Raw genomic sequence first — 25,376 nt, forward strand, 5'->3', positions numbered from 1 at the left:
TATTGGAACGCATGAATGTGTCACAAACGCCTTGTGGTCACATGTTATTTTAGGGCGTGGCTCCGCATTCGTGACCGGTTCTCTTATTTATTCCCCGGTATCCGTTAGTGTTGCAATTTGCGATTAATACTTATTTATTTCCCGGTATCCGTTAGTGCTGGAATTTGCGATTAATACTTTTCTCATGCCGAAACCGGATTAAATACATACCGGTAGTCAAAAATTATGATATTCGCAATGTCATTAAGCAACAACAACAAAAAAAGCATAAATAGCTTCTACAATTTCGAAACATGATTTTGTTATCAGTTCAGTACCATTCGTTTGATTTTGTGGACCCACGACTAGCCTTTATCCATGTTAGCTAGTTGCTAGCGATGCTAGTCAGCATAGGCTGCTACGTGATAAACAGTTCGCGTTAGCGAATTAGCTACCTAGCTAGCCAGCCTAACAAGCTGTCACATCCAGTGGAAACCGATGCAACCCTGCTGCCAAATAAGGGCTAGCTCGATGACCCGTGGTAACAGTGAGGTCCCCATGAGTTTCAAGGCTTTAATAAGTGCTGTCGTGCAGAAAAAGCGAATAAAATACTGGTTGATGAGCTAGCTAAGTTAGCTAGCAAGACGGATATGACCGTTAACAGCGTGCATGCACAAATGCATGACGACACATTGTATCTCAGTGAAGCAGGCATGCAGAACGAGATCGCCCCACCAAGCCAGATAGTAGAGGGGTACAACAACGCCGGGACACAGAGGCATAGCTCATACAATATTTTGTTCCAGTCAATGACAATACATGTTGAAAAATAAATACCTGTGTCAAATATATGGCATCGCATGCTAGTGCAAAGATATCTTGCATGATTTTTCTTTTTAAATCCGGTGACCACTAGATGGCCTCGTATACCCACATTTAGATCAACTGTACTTGATTTTTCATCAGTACTGTGAATGACAAGCCCACTGAATCTAGTTTAATAATCTTTATACTCAGCAGGTAGAGGCCTAGGTACTTCAAATCAGTGCTTAATTTGAGCCGGATCATGCCAGAACAGGATCCGGCACCGTTCCGTTCTGGACTGTTTTGTTCCGGAACCTATTTGGCCGAATCCGGTACCTCTCGTGCCATGAAAAATCATTTTCACTTTTTGCTATGTAACAATTATAATAAAAGCGATCAAAGTTCATTCGAGTTGCCTCTTCGTCAATTATCCTACCCCCTCATCTCTCCAGAGTTGCACTTCATCATTTGTTTCCTTATAGAATCATAGCTGCGTGAAGGGTTCTGGAGGAATTTTCTAAAGTTACGGAATTACTGCTGTCTGTTCGGAAATAAATTAAATCATTCAGAATAGCCTAATACGTCGTGAGAAGCCCTATAATTTAACTACAGAGGACCAATGGTCCCTTTTTTTAAATAGCCTAGCTGCGGATTGTAGCCCAATAACAAAGAATAGCCTACAGTCGGGAACGCGAGGCAAATCTGTCAGTGAAAAAACAGGCAGACAAAACAGGCCTTTTGCAATATTTCAAATACAATCGAGGGAAAACACAGGTTGAAAAGCAATGACTCTTGCTGAAAAGATAAGACTATGCTGTAGACTACCAAAATATTTGATCAACTCCCAAACATTGTTTTACAAAACAGGGAGAGATAGGCTTTTGACACGAGCGCATCGACAATCTCCAGCGAGTGAGCTGCGCATCATTGGGTGAGTCAGTGAAACTGGAAAGCATTTTTAGGACTCATTTCCTCCTCATATTGTAGCCTACTAAAAATGTTCCCCATGTGTGCACCTTCTATAAGTGGCTCTACCCAAATGTGATGATATCAAATCAAATGTATTTATATAGCCCTTCGTACATCAGCTGATATCTCAAAGTGCTGTACAGAAACCCAGCCTAAAACCCCAAACAATGCAGGTGATGATATGCGTTCAATGCTCTATTATAATAGGTGATCTTTTTTCTCATGAGTTCTGGTACCACAGAACCCCCCCCTCTAGCACCCACTCTTTGTTCTAGCACCTCCCAATTTACAAATTAAGCTCTGCTTCAAATTTTTATTTTACAAGGCAAGTCAGTTAAGAACAAATTCTTATTTTCAATAAAGGCCTAGGAACAGTGGGTTAACTGCCTGTTCAGGGGCAGAACGACAGATTTGTACCTTGTCAGTTCAGGGATTTAAACTTGCAACCTTTCGGTTACTAGTCCAACTCTCTAACCACTAGGCTACTTGTCTTCATGAAGGGTTTCATGTGAGCCTGGTTGCATCCCTCCCAGCTGCCCACTGCACTGAGGCTAGGTAACACAGTCACCACCGATAAATCCATGATAACCAAAAACTTCAACAAGCATTTCTCAACGGCTGGCCATGCCTTCCTCCTGGCTACTCCAACCTCGGCCAACAGCTCCGCCCCCCCCCACCCCCCGCAGCTACTCGCCCAAGCCTCCCCAGCTTCTCCTTTACCCAAAACCAGATAGCAGATGTTCTGAAAGAGCTACAAAACCTGGACCCGTACAAATCAGCTGGGCTTGACAATCTGGACCCTCTATTTCTGAAACTATCCGCCGCCATTGTCGCAACCCCTATTACCAGCCTGTTCAACCGCTCTTTCATATCGTCTGAGATCCCCAAGGATTGGAAAGCTGCCGCAGTCATCCCCCTCTTCAAAGGGGGTGACACCCTGGGCCCAAACTGTTAGGCAGGGCAGGATGGATATAGATCTATCTAAGGTCTTCGATAGCCAAGTCAACAAACAGATCACTGACCATCTCGAATCCCACCGTACCTTCTCCGCTGTGCAATCTGGTTTCCCGAGCCGGTCAGCTATGGGGAAGGTAGATGATTCTAAGAAGCAATTTGTTCATTTGGCTGGTGTCAAGTAAAGTATGTGACTAGTACTTACAATAGGAGACATGGTTATGTGATGGAGTGATAGTACTTACAATAGGAGACATGGTTATGTGATGGGGTGATAGTACCTACAATAGGAGACATGGTTATGTGATGGGGTGATAGTACTTACAATAGGAGACATGGTTATGTGATGGGGTGATAGTACCTACAGTAGGAGACATGGTTATGTGATGGAGTGATAGTACTTACAATAGGAGACATGGTTATGTGATGGAGTGATAGTACTTACAATAGGAGACATGGTTATGTGATGGGGTGATAGTACCTACAGTAGGAGACATGGTTATGTGATGGGGTGATAGTACTTACAATAGGAGACATGGTTATGTGATGGGGTGATAGTACCTACAGTAGGAGACATGGTTATGTGATGGGGTGATAGTACCTACAGTAGGAGACATGGTTATGTGATGGGGTGATAGTACCTACAGTAGGAGACATGGTTATGTGATGGGGCGATAGTACTTACAGTAGGAGACATGTGATGGGGCGATAGTACTTACAGTAGGAGACATGGTTATGTGATGGGGCGATAGTACCTACAGTAGGAGACATGGTTATGTGATGGGGCGATAGTACTTACAGTAGGAGACATGGTTATGTGATGGGGCGATAGTACTTACAGTAGGAGACGTGATGGGGCGATAGTACTTACAGTAGGAGACATGGTTATGTGATGGGGCGATAGTACCTACAGTAGGAGACATGGTTATGTGATGGGGCGATAGTACTTACAGTAGGAGACGTGATGGGGCGATAGTACTTACAGTAGGAGACATGGTTATGTGATGGGGCGATAGTACCTACAGTAGGAGACATGGTTATGTGATGGGGCGATAGTACTTACAGTAGGAGACGTGGTTATGTGATGGGGCGATAGTACTTACAGTAGGAGACATGGTTATGTGATGGGGCGATAGTACCTACAGTAGGAGACATGGTTATGTGATGGGGCGATAGTACTTACAGTAGGAGACGTGATGTGGCGATAGTACTTACAATAGGAGACATGGTTATGTGATGGGGTGATAGTACCTACAGTAGGAGACATGGTTATGTGATGGGGCGATAGTACTTACAGTAGGAGACATGGTTATGTGATGGGGCGATAGTACTTACAGTAGGAGACATGGTTATGTGATGGGGCGATAGTACCTACAGTAGGAGACATGGTTATGTGATGGGGCGATAGTACTTACAGTAGGAGACGTGATGGGGCGATAGTACTTACAATAGGAGACATGGTTATGTGATGGGGTGATAGTACTTACAATAGGAGACATGGTTATGTGATGGGGTGATAGTACTTACAATAGGAGACATGGTTATGTGATGCGGTGATAGTACTTACAGTAGGAGACATGTGATGCGGTGATAGTACTTACAGTAGGAGACATGTGATGGGGCGATAGTACTTACAGTAGGTGTGGTATATTGGCCATATACCACACCTCCTTGGGCCTTATTTCTTAATTGGACACTTTTACAATTATTGTATGGTAAATATTGACATCTGTCTGGGTGGAACACCCTCCATAATGGGTGTCTGTGTGGGACACCCTCCATTACGGCTCCATCAGTGTTGAGCCCTCTCACTCTGATTGTATGGGACACTCAATTACGGCTCCTTGTGTTTCCAATCTTCTTCCTCTGGCAGGATTACTTCCACGTGCAACTGTCAGATGACAAGTAGGTGAGGCACTTCCTGGAGCTGAGCTATGCTGGTGCCATCCTTCGGGACAGCTGGGTCCTGACAGACGTTGGCATCACCCCTAGCAGTGCCATCTGCTGCCTGCTGAAGGTACCAGCCGAACACCTAGCTGTTTCTACCCGTGCTTGAAAATGCATATCAAAGTGAGCTGGCTATTGCTTGAAACAGCTTCATACTATCATTAACATAAAGTGTTTCAGATATAGTGTGATGATATATAGTATGGTGATATATATAGCATGGTGATATATAGTGTGGTGATATATTATATGGTTAAATAGTATAGTTATATAGTATGATTATATATATATTATGGTGATATAGAGTGTGGTAATATATAGTATGGTGATATAGTATGATTATATAGTATGGTTATATAGTATGATTAGGTGATTTAGTTAATTCAAACAGGTGCCATTAATACAGGTAACGAGTGGAGGACAGAGGAGCCTCTTAAAGAAGAAGTTACAGGTCTGTGAGAGCCAGAAATCTTGCTTGTTTGTAGGTGACCAAATACTTATTTTCCACCATAATTTGCAAATAAATTCATTAAAAATCCTTAGTATGTGATTTTTCTGGATTTTTTTTCTCATTTTGTCTGTCATAGTTGAAGTGTACCTATGATGAAAATTACAGGCCTCTCTCATCTTTTTAAGTGGGAGAACTTGCACAATTGGGGGCTGACTAAATACTTTTTTGCCCCACTGTATAGTGTGGTGGTATATAGTATGGTGATATATAGTATGTTGAGGTCACCCTGCTTGAGACTTAAAGTAATATTGACCTTGCTCAACCAAGACCATGGTTATGGTAGAGTGATTGGTTAGTAAGGACACTGCTTTATACCGAGACCATGGTTATGGTAGAGTGATTGGTTAGTAAGAACACTACTTCGTGAGTGTGAAGTGTTGTTGTACAGAGGTCCCTGGGTACATGTCCAGAGCCAGACAGGGACAGAACTCACTCTGTTCCACAAAGTTCTGTGGAAGATTTGCTAACAGAGGAGAGTGGTTATGTATCTAAGTACAAATTTAACCATCAGAATAATGTTTATTTGTGTTCCTTACTCCTTACTTACACATCCCATCATTGACATCGTCAAAGCCAGACCTTCTGTCTGTCTCTCCTTCTCGCTGGTTGACTAGAGTGGAAATCTATAGTATTGTATGGTTGACCTGGGATAGAGCTGAAATGTGGCCCGATGTAGTGTTGCCTTTGTACCAAACACCCTTACAGTCATAAACCTTTTCCCCATGTAATCGCCTCGACCTCAGTCTGGTGTTCGCTAACAGTATCTGAAGAGTCTGTATACCCAGTGGTGTACAGTACAGTAGAGCACAGCACAGCAGAGTACAGCAGACTACAGTAGAGCACAGCAGAGTACAGCAGAGTACAGTAGAGCACAGCAGAGTACAGCAGACAGACTACAGCAGACTACAGCAGAGTACAGCAGAGTACAGTAGAGTACAGCAGACTACAGCAGACAGAGTACAGTAGAGCACAGCAGAGTACAGCAGACAGAGTACAGTAGAGCACAGCAGAGTACAGCAGACAGAGTACAGTAGAGCACAGCAGAGTACAGCAGACAGAGTACAGTAGAGCACAGCAGACTACAGCAGACAGAGTACAGCAGACTACAGCAGAGTACAGTAGAGTACAGCAGAGTACAGTAGAGCACAGCAGAGTACAGCAGACAGAGTACAGTAGAGCACAGCAGACAGAGTACAGTAGAGCACAGCAGAGTACAGCAGACAGAGTACAGTAGAGCACAGCAGACTACAGCAGACAGAGTACAGCAGACTACAGCAGAGTACAGTAGAGTACAGCAGAGTACAGCAGAGTACAGCAGAGTACAGTAGAGCACAGCAGAGTACAGTAGAGCACAGCAGGCCGTATAGTAGGAGAAGAAGAGGCCCTTTGGGTTCATTGAAATACATATTCATAATATTTCAGTTAACAATTTAATCTGCACCCAGATTAGTCTTCAATTTAATTTTCACCCAGATTAGTGTTCAATTTAATCTGCACCCAGATTAGTGTTCAATGTGATAGAACAAAACTCAGTATAGCACATGAATTAGAAAATTTTGTTACAAGTTTGAGCCACGAGATGGTGGTAGATTATAAGTTTAAATAGCATGGACCTTTGATTTGTCTCTGGATAGAAATTGCCCTTGGGCACAGATCTAGGATCAGTTTACTCTCACCAAATCCTAACCTTTACCATTAGCAGTAAAAACACAAACCAGACCTAAGATCAGTGCAAAGGAGTCACTTCATCTTACCCCTGTAATTATATGACTCCTAACTTATATATACTGAGTGTACCAAACATTAGAAACACCTTCCTAATATTGAGTTGCACCCCGCCTTCTGCCATCAGAACAGCCTCAATTCGTTGGGGCATGGACTCTACAAGGTGTTTGAAAGCGTTCCCCAGGGATGCTGGCCCATGTTGACTCCAATGCTTCCAACAGTTGTGCAAAGTTGGCTGGATGTTCTTTGGGTGGTGGACCATTCATGATACACACAGGAAACTGTTGAGTGTGAAAAACCCCAGCAGCATTGCAGTTCTTGACACAAACCGGTGCACCTGGCACCTACTACCCCGTTCAAAAGCACTTAAATATTTTGTCTTGCCCATTCACCCTCTGAATGGCACACATACACAATTTATGCCTCAATTGTCTCAAGGCTTAAAAATCCTTCTTTAACCTGTCCGCTCCCCTTCATCTACACTGAAGTGGATTTAACAAGTGACATCATTAAGGAATCATAGCTTTCACCTGGATTCACCTGGTCAGTCTTTGTCATGGAAAGAACCGGTGTTCATAATGTTTTGTTTACTCGGTGTATAAACACATCATAGGTATTTATGTAAAACGGTTGGACACCTGGGATGGGTGGGCGGAGTTCCTCAGAGGCTGCTTCCTGGGACACAGACTGACCGTCCAACGACACCTGTCTAGGGAGAGACCTGTGATGAGGTCAGAATACACATCTACACACTGAACTGTATGATAGACTTACTATCAACAGTGATGGTGCTGAACCTTTATATAGCTTACAATGATAGTAATGACCCTGTATATAGCTTACAATGATAGTACTGACCCTGTATATAGCTTACAATGATAGTACTGACCCTGTATATAGCTTACAATGATAGTACTGACCCTGTATATATCTTACATTGATAGTACCTACCCTGTATATAGCTTACAATGATAGTACTGACCCTGTATATATCGTACAATGATAGTACTGACCCTGTTTATAGCTTACAATGATAGTACTGACCCTGTATATAGCTTACAATGATAGTTCTGACCCTGTATATAGCTTACAATGATAGTACTGACCCTGTATATAGCTTACATAGATAGTACTGACCCTGTATATAGCTTACAATGATAGTACTGACCCTGTATATAGCTTACAATGATAGTTCTGACCCTGTATATAGCTTACAATGATAGTTCTGACACTGTATATAGCTTACAATGATAGTACTGACCCTGTATATAGCTTACATAGATAGTACTGACCCTGTATATAGCTTACAATGATAGTACTGACCCTGTATATAGCTTACAATGATAGTTCTGACCCTGTATATAGCTTACAATGATAGTACTGACCCTGTATATAGCTTACAATGATAGTTCTGACCCTGTATATAGCTTACAATGATAGTTCTGACCCTGTATATAGCTTACAATGATAGTTCTGACCCTGTATATAGCTTACAATGATAGTTCTGACCCTGTATATAGCTTACAATGATAGTACTGACCCTGTATATAGCTGATATTCTCGTGTTTTTTTCCTTCATATGTTTTTTCTATTACCCTGATATTTAATACTGCATTGTGGGTAAGAGCTTGCAAGTAAGCATTTTACTGTCCTGTTTTATAACCCACTGTATCTTGTGAACTTGACAAAAAAAATTGAAAAGTGTTATAAATACATTGATTCTGTATTATTCCAGGTTCCAGCTCCGGGTGGCACTCTACATCGCTGCTTCTCTGGGCCACCTGGACCTGGCCGGCTGGCTGCTGGAGAGGGGGGTGCGTGTCATTGAGCCGGTGGGGGTTCACCCTTACCGTGAGTGGTGCCACCAGATGGCCCACCCCGACGTCGCCAAGTATCCCATTGAACTTGTCCGGTGGCCATTTGATTAATTGTTCAGCAGTCTTATGACTCCTGAAACAAATCATGAGCCAACTATCATGCTTAGAAGATGTATAGTGTCAGTCTTATTGGTTCACCCTAACAAGTTGTTTCAGTATGGGGAGAGGATAGGATGTAAGGACGCTTCATTAATGTATTGAGGCCATTACATATACAGTATTTCACAATGCTAGGACACAGATTTGGTCTCCTAACCTTGTTCTGGTTGATTGACTCTCTAACAGTGCCTTCACACAGAGACCATGGTTGCAGCAGCTGAATGTAGCGCGGACTCTGTCCAGGAGGAGTGCTCAGCACATTGGGTAGACACCAGGATCCTGGATTAGGCAGATTAAACATACTGAAACAAGGAGGGACAACCTGGAATTGTCCAAAAAGGAACTCTTATTTGAGTTTTTTTTTAAATTTTTTACAGTGAACAAGATGAGACTTTGGAACGGATGATGCCTGAAACAATGCGGACGACTTAGAATTTCGTTCCTTTGGATGAGGCTTATAGATATAGTCAGTACTGTGTTTGATTTGTGTGCAGAAAGTTTACAACGGCAGGCAGTGGATTCTCAGTCATTCCTATTCTCAAAAAACAAAAAACGTATCATATTTCACTGGCTATTTGTAGTAGCCAAATGTGAATGGAATTATTATTATTCTAGAATCATTCAGTTGACTGAATGTGACTATGTGATTGTACTGAATGTGACTATGTGGTTGTGCTGTATGTGATTGTACTGAATGTGACTATGTGGTTGTGCTGTATGTGATTGTACTGAATGTGGTTGTACTGTACGTGATTGTAAGTGTTTGACATGGGTCTAATTGAGGCTCCACCCCCCCCCCCCCCCCTTTATCCTGCTGCCTTAAAACTCTTTTATTAAGATGTGGATCATTATTGCTCATATGAGTCTGTGCAGTGTCAAAATAATACATACTGTCTTTCACAGAGTATTTGACAAACTCTTTATTTACGTTACAAAACTGACAACTACTGTGACGATGTGTTAGCACAGCATGTGTCATCATTCCCCTGCAGTGTGTGGATTTACACAGCAACATAGCAGACAGCTTAAATAGTTTATTTAACCTTTATTTCACTAGACAAGTCAGTTCAGAACAACCTTCTCAACCTTCTTGACAGGTAAGAAACACTTGGTTAGTGTTTGTGTCTTATCCAATGGGTTGTCAGGTGAACGTTGAAGATGCTTCTTGGAGGTGATCTAATGATGTCATTGAGTTGCTTACTGGACAAGACAATTATTCACTGAAAATGAAATCTGTCTTTCATTTCACTTATGTTGATACTTGATTGGCTATTTGCTGTCTTTTGAAAATACAAAAATAAATATAACTGTTTTATGAAGCACTTGTAGACATTCATTGTTTTCAAAATCATATTTTCAGCAAAACAGATACATACTTTTACAATATGACATCAAATCAAATAAAAAAATAAAGTAAGTGATATGTAAATGATTGGCAAAAGGCTCCAACCACCCAAGTCATAGACTGTTCACTCTGCTACCACACGGCAAGCGTTACGAGAGCACCAAGTCTGGGACAAAAGGCTCCTTAACAGCTTCTACCCCCAAGTCATTAGACTGCTGAACAGCTTCTACCCCCAAGTCATTAGACTGCTGAACAGCTTCTACCCCCAAGTCATTAGACTGCTGAACAGCTTCTACCCCCAAGTCATTAGACTGCTGAACAGCTTCTACCCCCAAGTCATTAGACTGCTGAACAGCTTCCACCCCCAAGTCATTAGACTGCTGAACAGCTTCTACCCCCAAGTCATTAGACTGCTGAACAGCTTCTACCCCCAAGTCATTAGACTGCTGAACAGCTTCTACCCCCAAGTCATTAGACTGCTGAACAGCTTCTACCCCCAAGTCATTAGACTACTGAACTGCTTCTACCCCCAAGTCATTAGACTGCTGAACAGCTTCTACCCCCAAGTCATTAGACTGCTGAACAGCTTCTACTTCCAAGCCATTAGACTGCTGAACAGCTTCTACCCCCAAGTCATTAGACTGCTGAACAGCTTCTACCCCCAAGTCATTAGACTGCTGAACGTTAATTAAATGGCCACCTGCACTATTTGCATTGACCCCCTTTGTTATTGATGTATATTCCTAATTGTTTTCCACTGACTCTATTGAATTGGCTCGATGCACACTCACTACACTCTACCCACACATTCACTGTGACACTGACCGACTTTCACACTAGCTGCTGCTACTGTGTTTATTATCTATGCTGATTGCCGAGTCACTTTTACCCTTACCTACATGTACATACTGTATTACCTCGACTACCTCGCACCCATGCACATTGACTCGGTACTGGTACTCCTTGTATATAGCCTTGTTATTGTTATTGTGTTACTATTTAGAAAATATTTTCTTACTTTTTTAACTCTGCATTGTTGGGAATGTGCTCGTAATAAAGCATCTCACAGTTGTTTTCTGCGTATGTGACCAATACGATTAGATTCTCATCTGAACAAATGAATGCTCTCGTTGTTTATAATGAGGAATTTAATTAAATAATTTGGTTTTCCTTGAAGATTTGAATGGGCTGAGAAAGCATTTCGTGATGGATCTAGACAATCTGGTGAAAAGGGAGGGTTTGCGGCTCTTCTCTTCAAGTGGGAAGGACGATGCGATATCATAAATTCCCTCTGGAGAAAAGGAGCCATGAGATGTTGTCATCGTCTCTGCAACGAAAGACCATCCAGCATGCCATCAATTTACATTTTAACTCATTTATCAGACACTCTTATCTAGAGAGACTTACAAGGAGCAATTAGGATGAAGTGCCTTGCTCAAGAGCACATTTACAGATTTTGCCTCGCAAACTCAGGGATTCTGAACCAGCAACCTATCGGTTACTGGCCCAACCTCTTAACCCACTAGGCTACCACCCAGCCCACAGTACAGTATGTCATAGGTAACAACTCAGAGGAGTACAATGTCTTTCCAAATGAATTAGTGGAATGGTAAAGGGATAATGTCTCAGTCTTGACTGAGCAGCAGCCTAAACAGCAGCAGGGCTTACCTGTAAAGTACACAGTAGGGGAAATGTTCTGAGGCTGGTACTCCAGAGACTCTTGAGGACAGAGGTTCTTACTAACTTTCTTGGAACCCTGGTTGGTGGGAAAAGGCACATTAAAACAAACTGACATTTTTTCGATATCTTAAAGTACAGCATATCAATTGCAAAGAAGCAGTGCAATGCCATGACACAAAGAATCATATATCTCATAAAAGGTCAACAGCAGTGTTATTCATGAAAGATGTATGTGTACTATACCTTTGTGTTAAAGGTGAGGACCTGCTCTCCAGTACTGCTGATGGTATCCCTTTCCAAATCAAACACGCCTTCTACAATGTCACTGGTGGCCACGCTGGTAGTGGACTCAAAATAACATTTAGCAGTGGCTTTGGTGATCATTTGAAGAATGACCATGCAAGTAGAAGTCTTTGGATCGTTCTGGACTGAAACATCAAAGTTTATGTTTTCATAATCATCTGACCACTGTCTCAGGAAGCCCTTCACTGTCTCTTCAGCAAATATCTGGAGAAGCTGAGAGGAGAGCTCCTTGGATATGGCACATTGTTCCTTTCCCCATTTCAGCCTTGAAAGAATGGAGTCTGAAGCACTTTTGGCTGCTTCCAATGTTAAGACCTGTGGAGTGCTGTGGCTGTCCTGAAGGGCTATAACTTTATCCACCAATTCATGGTTGAAAATGTGGATGGTCCAAGTGGAAATGATTTTTCTCAATTTCCTAACAGCAGATCGGAGGTCGTCAAGATGAGAAGCACCCTGTCCATCTTCCTGTGTGTTCTCAACACTTTCCACCATAATGTCCACTACCACCCCAGCAGCTTGCCTGACTTTGTCCACAAAGGTTACAGGAAGTAAGTCCTCTGTGTGAAAGAAGTCCTCAATGATTGTGTTTCTAACAATGGGAAAGTCAATCTGAGCAGGAAACTCGGTGGGAATGGGAGTCCCGGGTAAGGCAAAGTGCCATTTCGACTGCCTTAATTTTGAAGTAGGTGTTAGAGAGATGGAGGAGCGTGAAGAAGAGGTATTTCTTGTATTTTGGCTGTCAGCACTCCTACAACGGATCGTGCCAATATCCTCCAGCATGGATCCTGAGAGCTCAGTGGTTTTAGGTAGTAATTTGTGCGGAATGTCCACACAGGCATCGTTTCCACCAGGTGTAACACTGCTCTGGTTGACCTCAAGATGGCCGATACTTGCTCTTTGTGATGCAGGACTGCTTTGATAGGTAGAGATTTGGATTGAACCAAGTGTTGTGTCTGATCTTTGAAGATCTTTTCTGAGAAACTCCGTAATCTTACTTTGCAGACTGTAGTAGATGTTACTTTTTATTTTATTTTATTTTTTATTTCACCTTTATTTAACCAGGTAGGCTAGTTGAGAACAAGTTCTCATTTGCAACTGCGACCTGGCCAAGATAAAGCATAGCAGTGTGAGCATACAACAAAGAGTTACACATGGAGTAAACAATTAACAAGTCAATAACACAGTAGAAAACGAAGGGGGGGTCTATATACAATGTGTGCAAAAGGCATGAGGAGGTAGGCAAATAATTACAATTTTGCAGATTAACACTGGAGTGATAAAAGATCAGATGGTCATGTACAGGTAGAGATATTGGTGTGCAGAAGAGCAGAAAAGTAAATAAATAGAAACAGTACGGGGATGAGGTAGGTGAAAAGGGTGGGCTATTTACCAATAGACTATGTACAGCTGCAGCGATCGGTTAGCTGCTCAGATAGCTGATGTTTGAAGTTGGTGAGGGAGATAAAAGTCTCCAACTTCAGCGATTTTTGCAATTCGTTCCAGTCACAGGCAGCAGAGTACTGGAACGAAAGGCGGCCAAATGAGGTGTTGGCTTTAGGGATGATCAGTGAGATACACCTGCTGGAGCGCGTGCTACGGATGGGTGTTGCCATCGTGACCAGTGAGCTGAGATAAGGCGGAGCTTTACCTAGCATAGACTTGTAGATGACCTGGAGCCAGTGGGTCTGGCGACGAATATGTAGCGAGGGCCAGCCGACTAGAGCATACAAGTCGCAGTGGTGGGTAGTATAAGGTGCTTTAGTGACAAAACGGATGGCACTGTGATAGACTGCATCCAGTTTGCTGAGTAGAGTGTTGGAAGCCATTTTGTAGATGACATCGCCGAAGTCGAGGATCGGTAGGATAGTCAGTTTTACTAGGGTAAGCTTGGCGGCTTGAGTGAAGGAGGCTTTGTTGCGGAATAGAAAGCCGACAAGCAGCAGACCAGATCCTTTTCTCAGAAACCTGTCCAGTGGTGAGCAGGGATGTTCCAGATACCATGTCAGATGATTGGGTGGTCTGGGTGAGCTCCTGCTGGTCTTTCACCATGGTTTGTATAATATCAGTAGATGTGGTGGATGTAGATACAGACTGGAGGTACTTATCTGTTGTACCTTCCTCCACAATGTTAAATGATCTAGAGAGGACCTCACTCACTCCTTTCTCAGCTTTGGTTTGGAACTCATGACTAGAGAGTTTTTGGAGGCTCTTTGTTGAAAGACTGTGGGAAGATGCAATGCCTTTGGAGGCAGCCGTGCTGCAATCTAGACTTACTGGAGAGGTTAGCTCAGGAGAACCTTGAAGACGTTCAAACATGTCTTCACATGGTGTTGGGGACCTTGACAAGGAGATGTCCTTCAGCTGAGACAGAACACCACCTACCAATATGTTGACCTCAAGGGACATATCAGATATTTTCTTTCCTACTGTGGAGAAGCAAGGTGCATTTGATGTCTGATCCTCGCATGAGGTCAAGATTGTTGTAATGACCTGTTTGGTACTATTGTTCATTAGACCCTCGTCTGTTTCAGTCCAGAGAAGTTTTGAACTCTCGCTGACACCCATGTGTAGATTCACTTCCTGGTTCAAACTGGGCAAGTGAGGCACACTCTTACTAGCTTGCGTCAAGTTCTGGCTTGCCAAACCAAGGTACTCTTTAGTCACAAGATGTCCAGAGTCCTCTGTGGGTGTATGGCTAGACATTCTTCTCTGCATGTCTGATCTCTGCCGGTGAATGGTGAAGCCCTTTAATGTCTTCTTAATATTTTTATATAAACTAGTGGTAGCAGACCAGATCCTGCTCTTTCGCTTTTGTACATTTTCCTGGAGGTCAGGTTCTCTCTCCTCTACTTCTGCAGGTTGCGCCGAGCTCTGCAGGTCTTCCACAAATGTTTCAATGATGCCAAAGGCAGCAGAATCCGCACAAATATCCTTTGACCATGTGTACTGGTTTTGAATGGAACAAGACCTGGATGCTACAGAATAAGCAGGCTGTGCACTAGTTAAGCTACTGTTGGACTTTTTAACTAGGAACTCACTCACTGCTTGAGTGGTGTCTCTCTTGAATTCCTCACTTGAGAGTTTTTTCATGCAATCTAACAGACTGGTCAAAGAAGCTGTGGCCTTACTTCTGCTGTCCTCAATTTGACAGGGGAACTCATATACTATTGGTGATGAGGCCCTGGAATGGGAGATATCCCCAAGCTGAGCCAGAATGCCCTCTACAAATTGTTGTCTCTCAATAGAGAAGTCTGATCCTTTTTCTCCAACAGTGTACAGGTGGTCCTCCTTTGACATCTCAGTGTTGTACAAGACCAGAAGCTCTGAGATGACTTCTTTGGTGCAAGTTGTCAGAAGGAGCTTGCTTTCTTCTGACTCAGTTTGTGCCCAAAGAAGTTTTGAGCACTCACTTAGGCCTCTTTGTAAAGTAACTTCACCAGTGGACTCTGGAAACTGAGGCTCACTCTTACTGGGCCTATATTTCATGTCTAAGCAAGGAAGTGGAACTGTCTCCTTAAACTCAGCATTTCTGATGTTGTCATCAGATGTGACCATGCTCTTTAGGGCAAATCTCTGAAGCTTGCCGAAATAATCTTTCAAGTTGTTTTGGATGCTGTGGTAAATGTGAACAGCAGCAGACCAGGCACTCTTCTGTTGGGGACTCTCTTCAGATTCAGCCAATGACTTCATATCTGACACGAAAGTCTTAACAACTACTGACGCTGCTGAGCCAGCTGGGTGAATTGACTCTGTCTTTACAATGCCAGACAATGTTTGACCTGATAACAGCACCTGTTAACTCAGACTGAACGACTGAACTAGGAAAGCTCAAACTACTGACTTTTTTGGCAAGAACTCCACTCACTGCTTGTATTGCTGATGTTTGAAACTCCCGGCTGGAGAGTTTTTGGATGCTCTTAGATGTGAGCGTGCAGGAGGAACCAGATTCACCAATATTGTAGCTGCTCTCGTATTTCCTTATCAGGGCATCAAGATCGTCAATGAAGTCAACATGAAACGTGATCTTGCCCTTCAGATCTTTCAGCAAATTCTGTTCGTTCTCGTCAACAAAAGCCACCATTGTGTCAGAGACTTGCCCTGTTAGACTCTTGCTCTCTTGGTCAACTTTTTCAAGTTTAGCAGCCAGCTCTCTCACCATGCTCTCAGTCACCTTGGTCTGTGAGTCTCCCCTTACCGGTGTCACTTGAGGGGTTTGGCTAGCGGAGGCACTCTTAACGACCACTGATACGGCCGACTTGACATCTTTAATCACTTCTGCCATTACAGCAGGGGTCATCTTCGGAGAGCCTGCACTTCCAGATGGAGAATTGGACATGCATGCAAGTTTGGAGAGAGATCCTTGCAGGCTGTCCTGCACACAGGTGACGAGGGTGTCTAACAGACTGGTGAGTGACGCTGTGAGAGATCTCTGTGACAATGGAGAGGAGGCAGCATCTTGGATGCCCAGTAGTTCGTAAAGACCTGGGATGATGATCTGCATCAGCTTGTCCGATAAAAACTGGACAATCCTCAGACACAAGCCGGCAAGCTGTTGTTTTGTCAGCTGTATTCCAGAAACAGAAGATGTGTTTTAAAATGTTGCATAGTGCGTCTTTCAAAAGCTTATTTATTTATTAACTTGTCCGGTGGCCATTTGATTAATTGTTCAGCAGTCTTATGACTTGGGGTTAGAAGCTGTTATTGGTTTACCCTAACAAGTCCTGAAACAAATCATGAGCCAACTATCATGCTTAAGAAGGTATATAGTGTCAGTCTTATTGGTTCACCAATAGTTGTTTCATTATGGGGAGAGGATAGGATGTAAGGGCGCTTCATTAATGTATTGAGGCCATTACATATACAGTATTTCACAATGCTAGGACACAGATTTGGTCTCCTAACCTTGTTCTGGTTGATTGACTCTCTAACAGTGCCTTCACACAGAGACCATGGTTGCAGCAGCTGAATGTAGCGCGGACTCTGTCCAGGAGGAGTGCTCAGCACATTGGGTAGACACCAGGATCCTGGTCATTAGGCAGATTAAACATACTGAAACAAGGAGGGACAACCTGGAATTGTCCAAAAAGGAACTCTTATTTGAGTTTTTATTTATATTTTTTACAGTGAACAAGATGAGACTTTGGAACGGATGATGCCTGAAACAATGCGGACGACTTAGAATTTCGTTCCTTTGGATGAGGCTTATAGATATAGTCAGTACTGTGTTTGATTTGTGTGCAGAAAGTTTACAAAGGCAGGCAGTGGATTCTCAGTCATTCCTATTCTCAAGTAACAAAAAACGTATCGTATTTCACTGGCTATTTGTAGTAGCCAAATGTGAATGGAATTATTATTATTCTAGAATCATTCAGTTGACTATGTGGTTGTACTGTATGTGATTGTACTGAATGTGGCTGTACTGTACGTGATTGTAAGTGTTTGACATGGGTCTCATTGAGGCTCCAACCCCCCCCCCACACACACACACTTAACACCAGTTTTTATCCATAGAAATCCTCACTTGCTGATGAAGACCTATAGTGGTTGAAATCAATGTAAAATACAGTATGAACACTGCTGCCTTAAAACTCTTTTATTAAGATGTGAATCATTATTGCTCATTTAAATGAGTCTGTGCAGTGTCAAAATAATACATCTGATACATAAGGGGGGAAAAATGCTAAAAATACCACAAGACATGAAATAACGGCATTATGGGAAAACAATACATACTGTATTTCACATTTATTTACGCTACAAAACTGACAACTACTGTAACGATGTGTTAGCACAGCATGAGTCATCATTCGCCTGCAGTGTGTGGATTTACACAGCAACATAGCAGACAGCTTAAATAGTTTATTTTTATTTAACCTTTATTTCACTAGACAAGTCAGTTAAGAACAAATTCTTATTTACAATGATGGCCAAACCCGGACGACGCTGGGCCAATTATGCGGCACCCTATGGGACTCCCAATCACTTGGGAGTGGGAAGAATACCAAATCCAATATCACACACTTCTTCCTTAGTATGCTGAGTACTGTCAGATAGCTGTGAGAGCTATGAGTGGATCGTGGACCCATGCATAAATGATAACTTTGCTGTAACTCAGTGGGGCAAGTAGAACATCCGGGTTAGTGTATGTGCATTATCTGGACAGTTGATTGTCTTTGTCTCAAAGCCTTTCCATTTCTGGGGTATTGAAGAAGCTTCTGATCTCAACCTTCTTGACAGGTAAGAAACACTTGGTTAGTGTTTGTGTCTTATCCAATGGGTTGTCAGGTGAACGTTGAAGATGCCTCTTGGAGGTGATATAATGATGTCATTGAATCGCTGTCATTGAGTTGCTTACTGGACAAGACAATTATTCACTGAAAATTAAATCTGTCTTTCATTTCACTTATGTTGATACTTGATTGGCTATTTGCTGTCTTTTGAAAATACAAAAATAAATATAACTGTTTTATGAAGCACTTGTAGACATTCATTGTTTTCAAAATCATATTTTCAGCAAAACAGATACATACTTTTACAATATGACATCAAATCAAATAAAAAAATAAAGTAAGTGATATGTAAATGATTGGCAAAAGGCTCCAACCACCCAAGTAATAGACTGTTCACTCTGCTACCACACGGCAGGCGATACGAGAGCACCAAGTCTGGGACAAAAGGCTCCTTAACAGCTTCTACCCCCAAGTCATTAGAATGCTGAACAGCTTCTACCCCCAAGTCATTAGACTGCTGAACAGCTTCTACCCCCAAGTCATTAGACTGCTGAACAGCTTCTACCCCCAAGTCATTAGACTGCTGAACAGCTTCTACCCCCAAGTCATTAGACTGCTGAACAGCGTCTACCCCCAAGTCATTAGACTGCTGAACAGCGTCTACCCCCAAGTCATTAGACTGCTGAACAGCTTCTACCCCCAAGCCATTAGACTGATGAACAGCTTCTACCCCCAAGTCATTAGAATGCTGAACAGCTTCTACCCCCAAGTCATTAGACTGCTGAACAGCTTCTATCCCCAAGCCATTACACTGCTGAACAGCTTCTACCCCCAAGCCATAAGACTCCTGAACAGCTTCTACCCCCAAGCCATTAGACTGCTGAACAGCTTCCACCCCCAAGTCATTAGACTGCTGAACAGCTTCTACCCCCAAGTCATTAGACTGCTGAACAGCTTCTACCCCCAAGTCATTAGACTGCTGAACAGCTTCTACCCCCAAGCCATTAGACTGCTGAACAGCTTCTACCCCCAAGCCATAAGACTCCTGAACAGCTTCTACCCCCAAGCCATTAGACTGCTGAACAGCTTCTACCCCCAAGTCATTAGACTGCTGAACAGCTTCTACCCACAAGCCATACGACTGCTGAACAGCTTCTACCCCCAAGTCATTAGATTGCTGAACAGCTTCTACCCCCAAGTCATTAGACTGCTGAACAGCTTCCACCCCCAAGTCATTAGACTGCTGAACAGCTTCTACCCCCAAGTCATTAGACTGCTGAACAGCTTCTACCCCCAAGTCATTAGACTGCTGAACAGCTTCTACCCCCAAGTCATTAGACTGCTGAACAGCTTCTACCCCCAAGCCATTAGACTGCTGAACAGCTTCCACCCCCAAGTCATTAGACTGCTGAACAGCTTCTACCCCCAAGTCATTAGACTGCTGAACAGCTTCTACCCCCAAGTCATTAGACTGCTGAACAGCTTCTACCCCCAAGTCATTAGACTGCTGAACAGCTTCTACCCCCAAGTCATTAGACTGCTGAACAGCTTCTACCCCCAAGTCATTAGACTGCTGAACAGCTTCTACCCCAAGCCATTAGACTGATGAACAGCTTCTACCCCCAAGTCATTAGAATGCTGAACAGCTTCTACCCCCAAGTCATTAGACTGCTGAACAGCTTCTATCCCCAAGCCATTACACTGCTGAACAGCTTCTACCCCCAAGCCATAAGACTCCTGAACAGCTTCTACCCCCAAGCCATTAGACTGCTGAACAGCTTCCACCCCCAAGTCATTAGACTGCTGAACAGCTTCTACCCCCAAGTCATTAGACTGCTGAACAGCTTCTACCCCCAAGTCATTAGACTGCTGAACAGCTTCTACCCCCAAGCCATTAGACTGCTGAACAGCTTCTACCCCCAAGCCATAAGACTCCTGAACAGCTTCTACCCCCAAGCCATTAGACTGCTGAACAGCTTCTACCCCCAAGTCATTAGAATTCTGAACAGCTTCTACCCCCAAGTCATTAGACTGCTGAACAGCTTCTACCCCCAAGTCATTAGATTGCTGAACAGCTTCTACCCCCAAGTCATTAGACTGCTGAACAGCTTCCACCCCCAAGTCATTAGACTGCTGAACAGCTTCTACCCCCAAGTCATTAGACTGCTGAACAGCTTCTACCCCCAAGTCATTAGAATGCTAAACAGCTTCTACCCCCAAGTCATTAGACTGCTGAACAGCTTCTATCCCCAAGCCATTAGACTGCAGAACAGCTTCTACCCCCAAGCCATACGACTGCTGAACAGCTTCTACCCCCAAGTCATTAGATTGCTGAACAGCTTCTACCCCCAAGTCATACGACTGCTGAACAGCTTCTACCCCCAAGTCATTAGATTGCTGAACAAGCTTCTACCCCCAAGCCATTAGACTGCTGAACAGCTTCTACCCCCAAGCCATTAGACTGCTGAACAGCTTCTACCCCAAAGCCATTAGACTGCTGAACAGCTTCTACCCCAAGTTATAGGACTGCTGAACAGCATCTACCCCCAAGTCAGACTGCTGAACAGCTTCTACCCCCAAGCCATTAGACTGCTGAACAGCTTCTACCCCCAAGCCATTAGACTGCTGAACGTTAATTAAATGGCCACCTGCACTATTTGCATTGACCTTTGTCATTGATGTATTTTTCTAATTGTTTTCCACTGACTCTCTTGAATTGGCTCGATGCACACTCACTACACTCTACCCACACATTCACTGTGACACTGACCCGACTTTCACACTAGTTGCTGCTACTGTGATTTTTATCTATGCTGATTGCATAGTCACTTTTACCCTTACCTACATGTACATACTGTATTACCTCGACTACCTCGCACCCATGCACATTGACTCGGTACTGGTACTCCTTGTATATAGCCTTGTTATTGTTATTGTGTTACTATTTAGAAAATATTTTCTTACTTTTTTAACTCTGCATTGTTGGGAATGTGCTCGTAATAAAGCCTCTCACAGTTGTTTTCTGCGTGTGTGACCAATACGATTAGACTCTCATCTGAACAAATGAATGCTCTCGTTGTTATAATGAGGAATTTAATTAAATAATTTGTTTTTCCTTGAAGATTTGAATGGGCTGAGAAAGCCTTTCTTGATGGATCTAGACAATCTGGTGAAAAGGGAGGGTTTGCGACTCTTCTCTTCAAGTGGGAAGGACGATGCGATATCATAAATTCCCTCTGGAGAAAAGGAGCCATGAGATGTTGTCATCGTCTCTGCAACGAAAGACCATCCAGCATGCCATCAATTTACATTTTAACTCATTTATCAGACACAGTTATCCAGAGAGACTTACAGGAGCAATTAGGATGAAGTGCCTAGCTCAAGAGCACATTGACAGATTTTGCCTCGTGAACTCAGGGATTCTGAACCAGCAACCTATCGGTTACTGGCCCAACCTCTTAACCCACTAGGCTACCACCCAGCCCACAGTACAGTATGTCATAGGTAACAACTCAGAGGAGTACAATGTCTTTCCAAATGAATTAGTGGAATGGTAAAGGGATAATGTCTCCGTCTTGACTGAGCAGCAGCCTCAACAACAGCAGGGCTTACCTGTAAAGTACACAGTAGGGGAAATGTTCTGAGGCTGGTACTCCAGAGACTCTTGAGGACAGAGGTTCTTACTAACTTTCTTGGAACCCTGGTTGGTGGGAAAAGGCACATTAAAACAAACTGACATTTTTTCGATATCTTAAAGTACAGGATATCAATTGCAAAGAAGCAGTGCAATGCCATGACACAAAGAATCATATATCTCATAAAAGGTTAACAGCAGTGTTATTCATGAAAGATGTATGTGTACTATACCTTTGTGTTAAAGGTGAGGACCTGCTCTCCAGTACTGCTGATGGTATCCCTTTCCAAATCAAACACGCCTTCTACAATGTCACTGGTGGCCACGCTGGTAGTGGACTCAAAATAACATTTAGCAGTGGCTTTGGTGATCATTTGAAGAATGACCATGCAAGTAGAAGTCTTTGGATCATTCTGGACTGAAACATCAAAGTTTATGTTTTCATAATCATCTGACCACTGTCTCAGGAAGCCCTTCACTGTCTCTTCAGCAAATATCTGGAGAAGCTGAGAGGAGAGCTCCTTGGATATGGCACATTGTTCCTTTCCCCATTTCAGCCTTGAAAGAATGGAGTCTGAAGCACTTTTGGCTGCTTCTAATGTTAAGACCTGTGGAGTGCTGTGGCTGTCCTGAAGGGCTATCACTTTATCCACCAATTCATGGCTGAAAATGTGGATGGTCCAAGTGGATATGATTTTTCTCAATTTCCTAACAGCAGATCGGAGGTCGTCAAGATGTGAAGCACCCTGTCCATTTTCCTGTGTGTTCTCAACACTTTCCACCATAATGTCCACTACCACCCCAGCAGCTTGCCTGACTTTGTCCACAAAGGTTACAGGAAGTAAGTCCTCTGTGTGAAAGAAGTCCTCAATGATTGTGTTTCTAACAATGGGAAAGTCAATCTGAGCAGGAAACTCAGTGGGGATGGGAGTCCCGGGTAAGGCAAAGTGCCATTTCGACTGCCTTAATTTTGAAGTAGGTGTTAGAGAGATGGAGGAGCGTGAAGAAGAGGTATTTCTTGTATTTTGGCTGTCAGCACTCCTACAACGGATCGTGTCAATATCCTCCAGCATGGATCCTGAGAGCTCAGTGGTTTTAGGTAGTAATTTGTGCGGAATGTCCACACAGGCATTGTTTCCACCAGGTGTAACACTGCTCTGGTTGACCTCAAGATGGCCGAGACTTGCTCTTTGTGATGCAGGACTACTTTGATGTGTAAAGATTTGGATTGAACCAAGTGTTGTGTCTGATCTCTGAAGATCTTTTCTGAGAAACTCCGTAATCTTACTTTGCAGACTGTAGTAGATGTTACGAGCAACAGACCAGATCCTTTTCTCAGAAACCTCTCCAGTGGTGAGCAGGGAGGTTCCAGATACCATGTCAGATGATTGGGTGGTCTGGGTGAGCTCCTGCTGGTCTTTCACCATGGTTTGTATAATATCAGTAGATGTGGTGGATGTAGATACAGACTGAAGGTACTTATCTGTTGTACCTTCCTCCACAATGTTAAATGATCTAGAGAGGACCTCACTCACTCCTTTCTCAGCTTTGGTTTGGAACTCATGACTAGAGAGTTTTTGGAGGCTCTTTGTTGAAAGACTGTGGGAAGATGCAATGCCTTTGGAGGCAGCCGTGCAGCAATCTAGACTTACTGGAGAGGTTCGCTCAGTAGAACCTTGGAGACGTTCAAACATGTCTTCACATGGTGTTGGGGACCTTGACAAGGAGATGTCCTTCAGCTGAGACAGAACACCACCTACCAACATGTTGACCTCAAGGGACATATCAGAAATTTTCTTTCCTACTGTGGAGAAGCAAGGTGCATTTGATGCCTGATCCTCGCATGAGGTCAAGATTGTTGAAATGACCTGTTTGGTACTATTGTTCATTAGACCCTCGTCTGTTTCAGTCCAGAGAAGTTTTGAACTCTCGCTGACACCCATGTGTAGAGTCACTTCCTGGTTCAAACTGGGCAAGTGAGGCACACTCTTACTAGCTTGCGTCAAGTTCTGGCTTGCCAAACCAAGGTACTCCTCAGTCACAAGATGTCCAGAGTCCTCTGTGGGTGTATGGCTAGACATTCTTCTCTGCACGTCTGACCTCCGCCGGTGAATGGTGAAGCCCTTTAATGTCTTCTTAATATTTTTATATAAACTAGTGGTAGCAGACCAGATCCTGCTCTTTCGCTTTTGTACATTTTCCTGGAGGTCAGGTTCTCTCTCCTCTACTTCTGCAGGTTGCGCCAAGCTCTGCAGGTCTTCCACAAATGTGTCAATGATGCCAAAGGCAGCAGAATCCGCACAAATATGCTTTGACAAGGTTCTCTGGTTTTGAACGGAACAAGATCTGGATGCTACAGAATAAGCAGGCTGTGCACTAGTTAAGCTACTGGTGGACTTTTTAACTAGGAACTCACTCACTGCTTGAGGGGTGTCTCTCTTGAATTCCTCACTTGAGAGTTTTCTAATACAATCTAACAGACTGGTCAAAGAAGCTGTGGCCTTACTTCTGCTGTCCTCATTTTGACAGGAGAACTCACAAACTATTGGTGATGAGGACCTGGAATGGGAGATATCCCCAAGCTGAGCCAGAACACCCTCTACAAATTTCTCTCTCTCAATAGAGAAGCCTGATCCTTTTTCTCCAACAGTGTACAGGGGGTCCTCCTTTGACATCTCAGTGTTGTACAAGACCAGAAGCTCTGAGATTACTTCTTTGGTGCAAGTTGTCAGAAGGAGCTTGCTTTCTTCTGACTCAGTGTGTGCCCAAAGAAGTTTTGATCTCTCACTTAGGCCTCTTTGTAAAGTAACTGCACCAGTGGACTCTGGCAACTGAGGCTCACTCTTACTGGGCCTATATTTCATGTTTAAGCAAGGAAGTGGAACTGTCTCCTTAAACTCAGCATTTGTGATGTTATCATCATATGTGACAATGCTCTTTAAGGCACATCGCTGAAGCTTGCCGAAATAATCTTTCAAGTTGTTTTGGATGCTGTGGTAAATGTGAACAGCAGCAGACCAGGCACTCTTCTGTTGGGGACTCTCTTCAGATTCAGCCAAGGACTTCATATCTGACACGAAAGTCTTAACAACTACTGACGCTGCTGAGCCCACTGGGTGAATTGACTCTGTCTTTACAATGCCAGACAATGTTTGACCTGATACAGCACCTGTTAACTCAGACTGAACGACTGAAATAGGAAAGCTCAAACTACTGACTTTTTTGGCAAGAACTCCACTCACTGCTTGTATTGCTGATGTTTGAAACTCCCTGCTGGAGAGTTTTTGGATGCTCTTAGACGTGAGCGTGCAGGAAGAAC

The 25,376-nt window shown here is 43.3% G+C and overlaps 2 protein-coding genes and 1 long non-coding RNA gene across 3 annotated transcripts; 1 reads left to right on the forward strand and 2 right to left on the reverse strand.

Moving 5' to 3' along the window:
- Positions 1 to 7,515: 7,515 nt before the first annotated feature.
- On the forward strand, positions 7,516 to 10,184 carry LOC116373932 (uncharacterized). Its single transcript, XR_004209637.1, has 2 exons — positions 7,516 to 7,620; positions 8,625 to 10,184. It is a non-coding gene; the product is annotated as an uncharacterized LOC116373932 (long non-coding RNA).
- A 1,038-nt stretch (positions 10,185 to 11,222) lies between these two features.
- Positions 11,223 to 13,206, reverse strand: LOC116373933 (uncharacterized). Its single transcript, XM_031822360.1, has 3 exons — positions 12,134 to 13,206; positions 11,879 to 11,966; positions 11,223 to 11,537 (listed from the first exon to the last, which is right to left on the reverse strand). The coding sequence occupies exons 1-3, from the start codon at positions 12,971 to 12,973 to the stop codon at positions 11,359 to 11,361; spliced, it is 1,107 nt and encodes a 368-aa protein (XP_031678220.1). The 5' UTR covers positions 12,974 to 13,206; the 3' UTR covers positions 11,223 to 11,358.
- An 8,137-nt stretch (positions 13,207 to 21,343) lies between these two features.
- LOC116373935 (uncharacterized) lies at positions 21,344 to 23,300 on the reverse strand. Its single transcript, XM_031822363.1, has 3 exons — positions 22,291 to 23,300; positions 22,036 to 22,123; positions 21,344 to 21,695 (listed from the first exon to the last, which is right to left on the reverse strand). The coding sequence occupies exons 1-3, from the start codon at positions 23,128 to 23,130 to the stop codon at positions 21,517 to 21,519; spliced, it is 1,107 nt and encodes a 368-aa protein (XP_031678223.1). The 5' UTR covers positions 23,131 to 23,300; the 3' UTR covers positions 21,344 to 21,516.
- Positions 23,301 to 25,376: the final 2,076 nt, after the last annotated feature.

This window comes from Oncorhynchus kisutch, linkage group LG4 (genome assembly GCF_002021735.2).
Source record: "Oncorhynchus kisutch isolate 150728-3 linkage group LG4, Okis_V2, whole genome shotgun sequence".
Taxonomy (NCBI): Eukaryota; Metazoa; Chordata; class Actinopteri; order Salmoniformes; family Salmonidae; genus Oncorhynchus; species Oncorhynchus kisutch.

Coding starts and splice junctions, on each gene's coding strand:
- LOC116373933 (XM_031822360.1), bottom strand. CDS start 12,973: ATGCTGGAGGATATTGGCACGATCCGTTGTAGGAGTGCTGACAGCCAA. Junction 11,967..12,133: donor TCCTCACCTTTAACACAAAG/GTATAGTACACA, acceptor CCCACCAACCAG/GGTTCCAAGAAAGTTAGTAA. Junction 11,538..11,878: donor CCCTACTGTGTACTTTACAG/GTAAGCCCTGCT, acceptor CTTTCGTTGCAG/AGACGATGACAACATCTCAT.
- LOC116373935 (XM_031822363.1), bottom strand. CDS start 23,130: ATGCTGGAGGATATTGACACGATCCGTTGTAGGAGTGCTGACAGCCAA. Junction 22,124..22,290: donor TCCTCACCTTTAACACAAAG/GTATAGTACACA, acceptor CCCACCAACCAG/GGTTCCAAGAAAGTTAGTAA. Junction 21,696..22,035: donor CCCTACTGTGTACTTTACAG/GTAAGCCCTGCT, acceptor CTTTCGTTGCAG/AGACGATGACAACATCTCAT.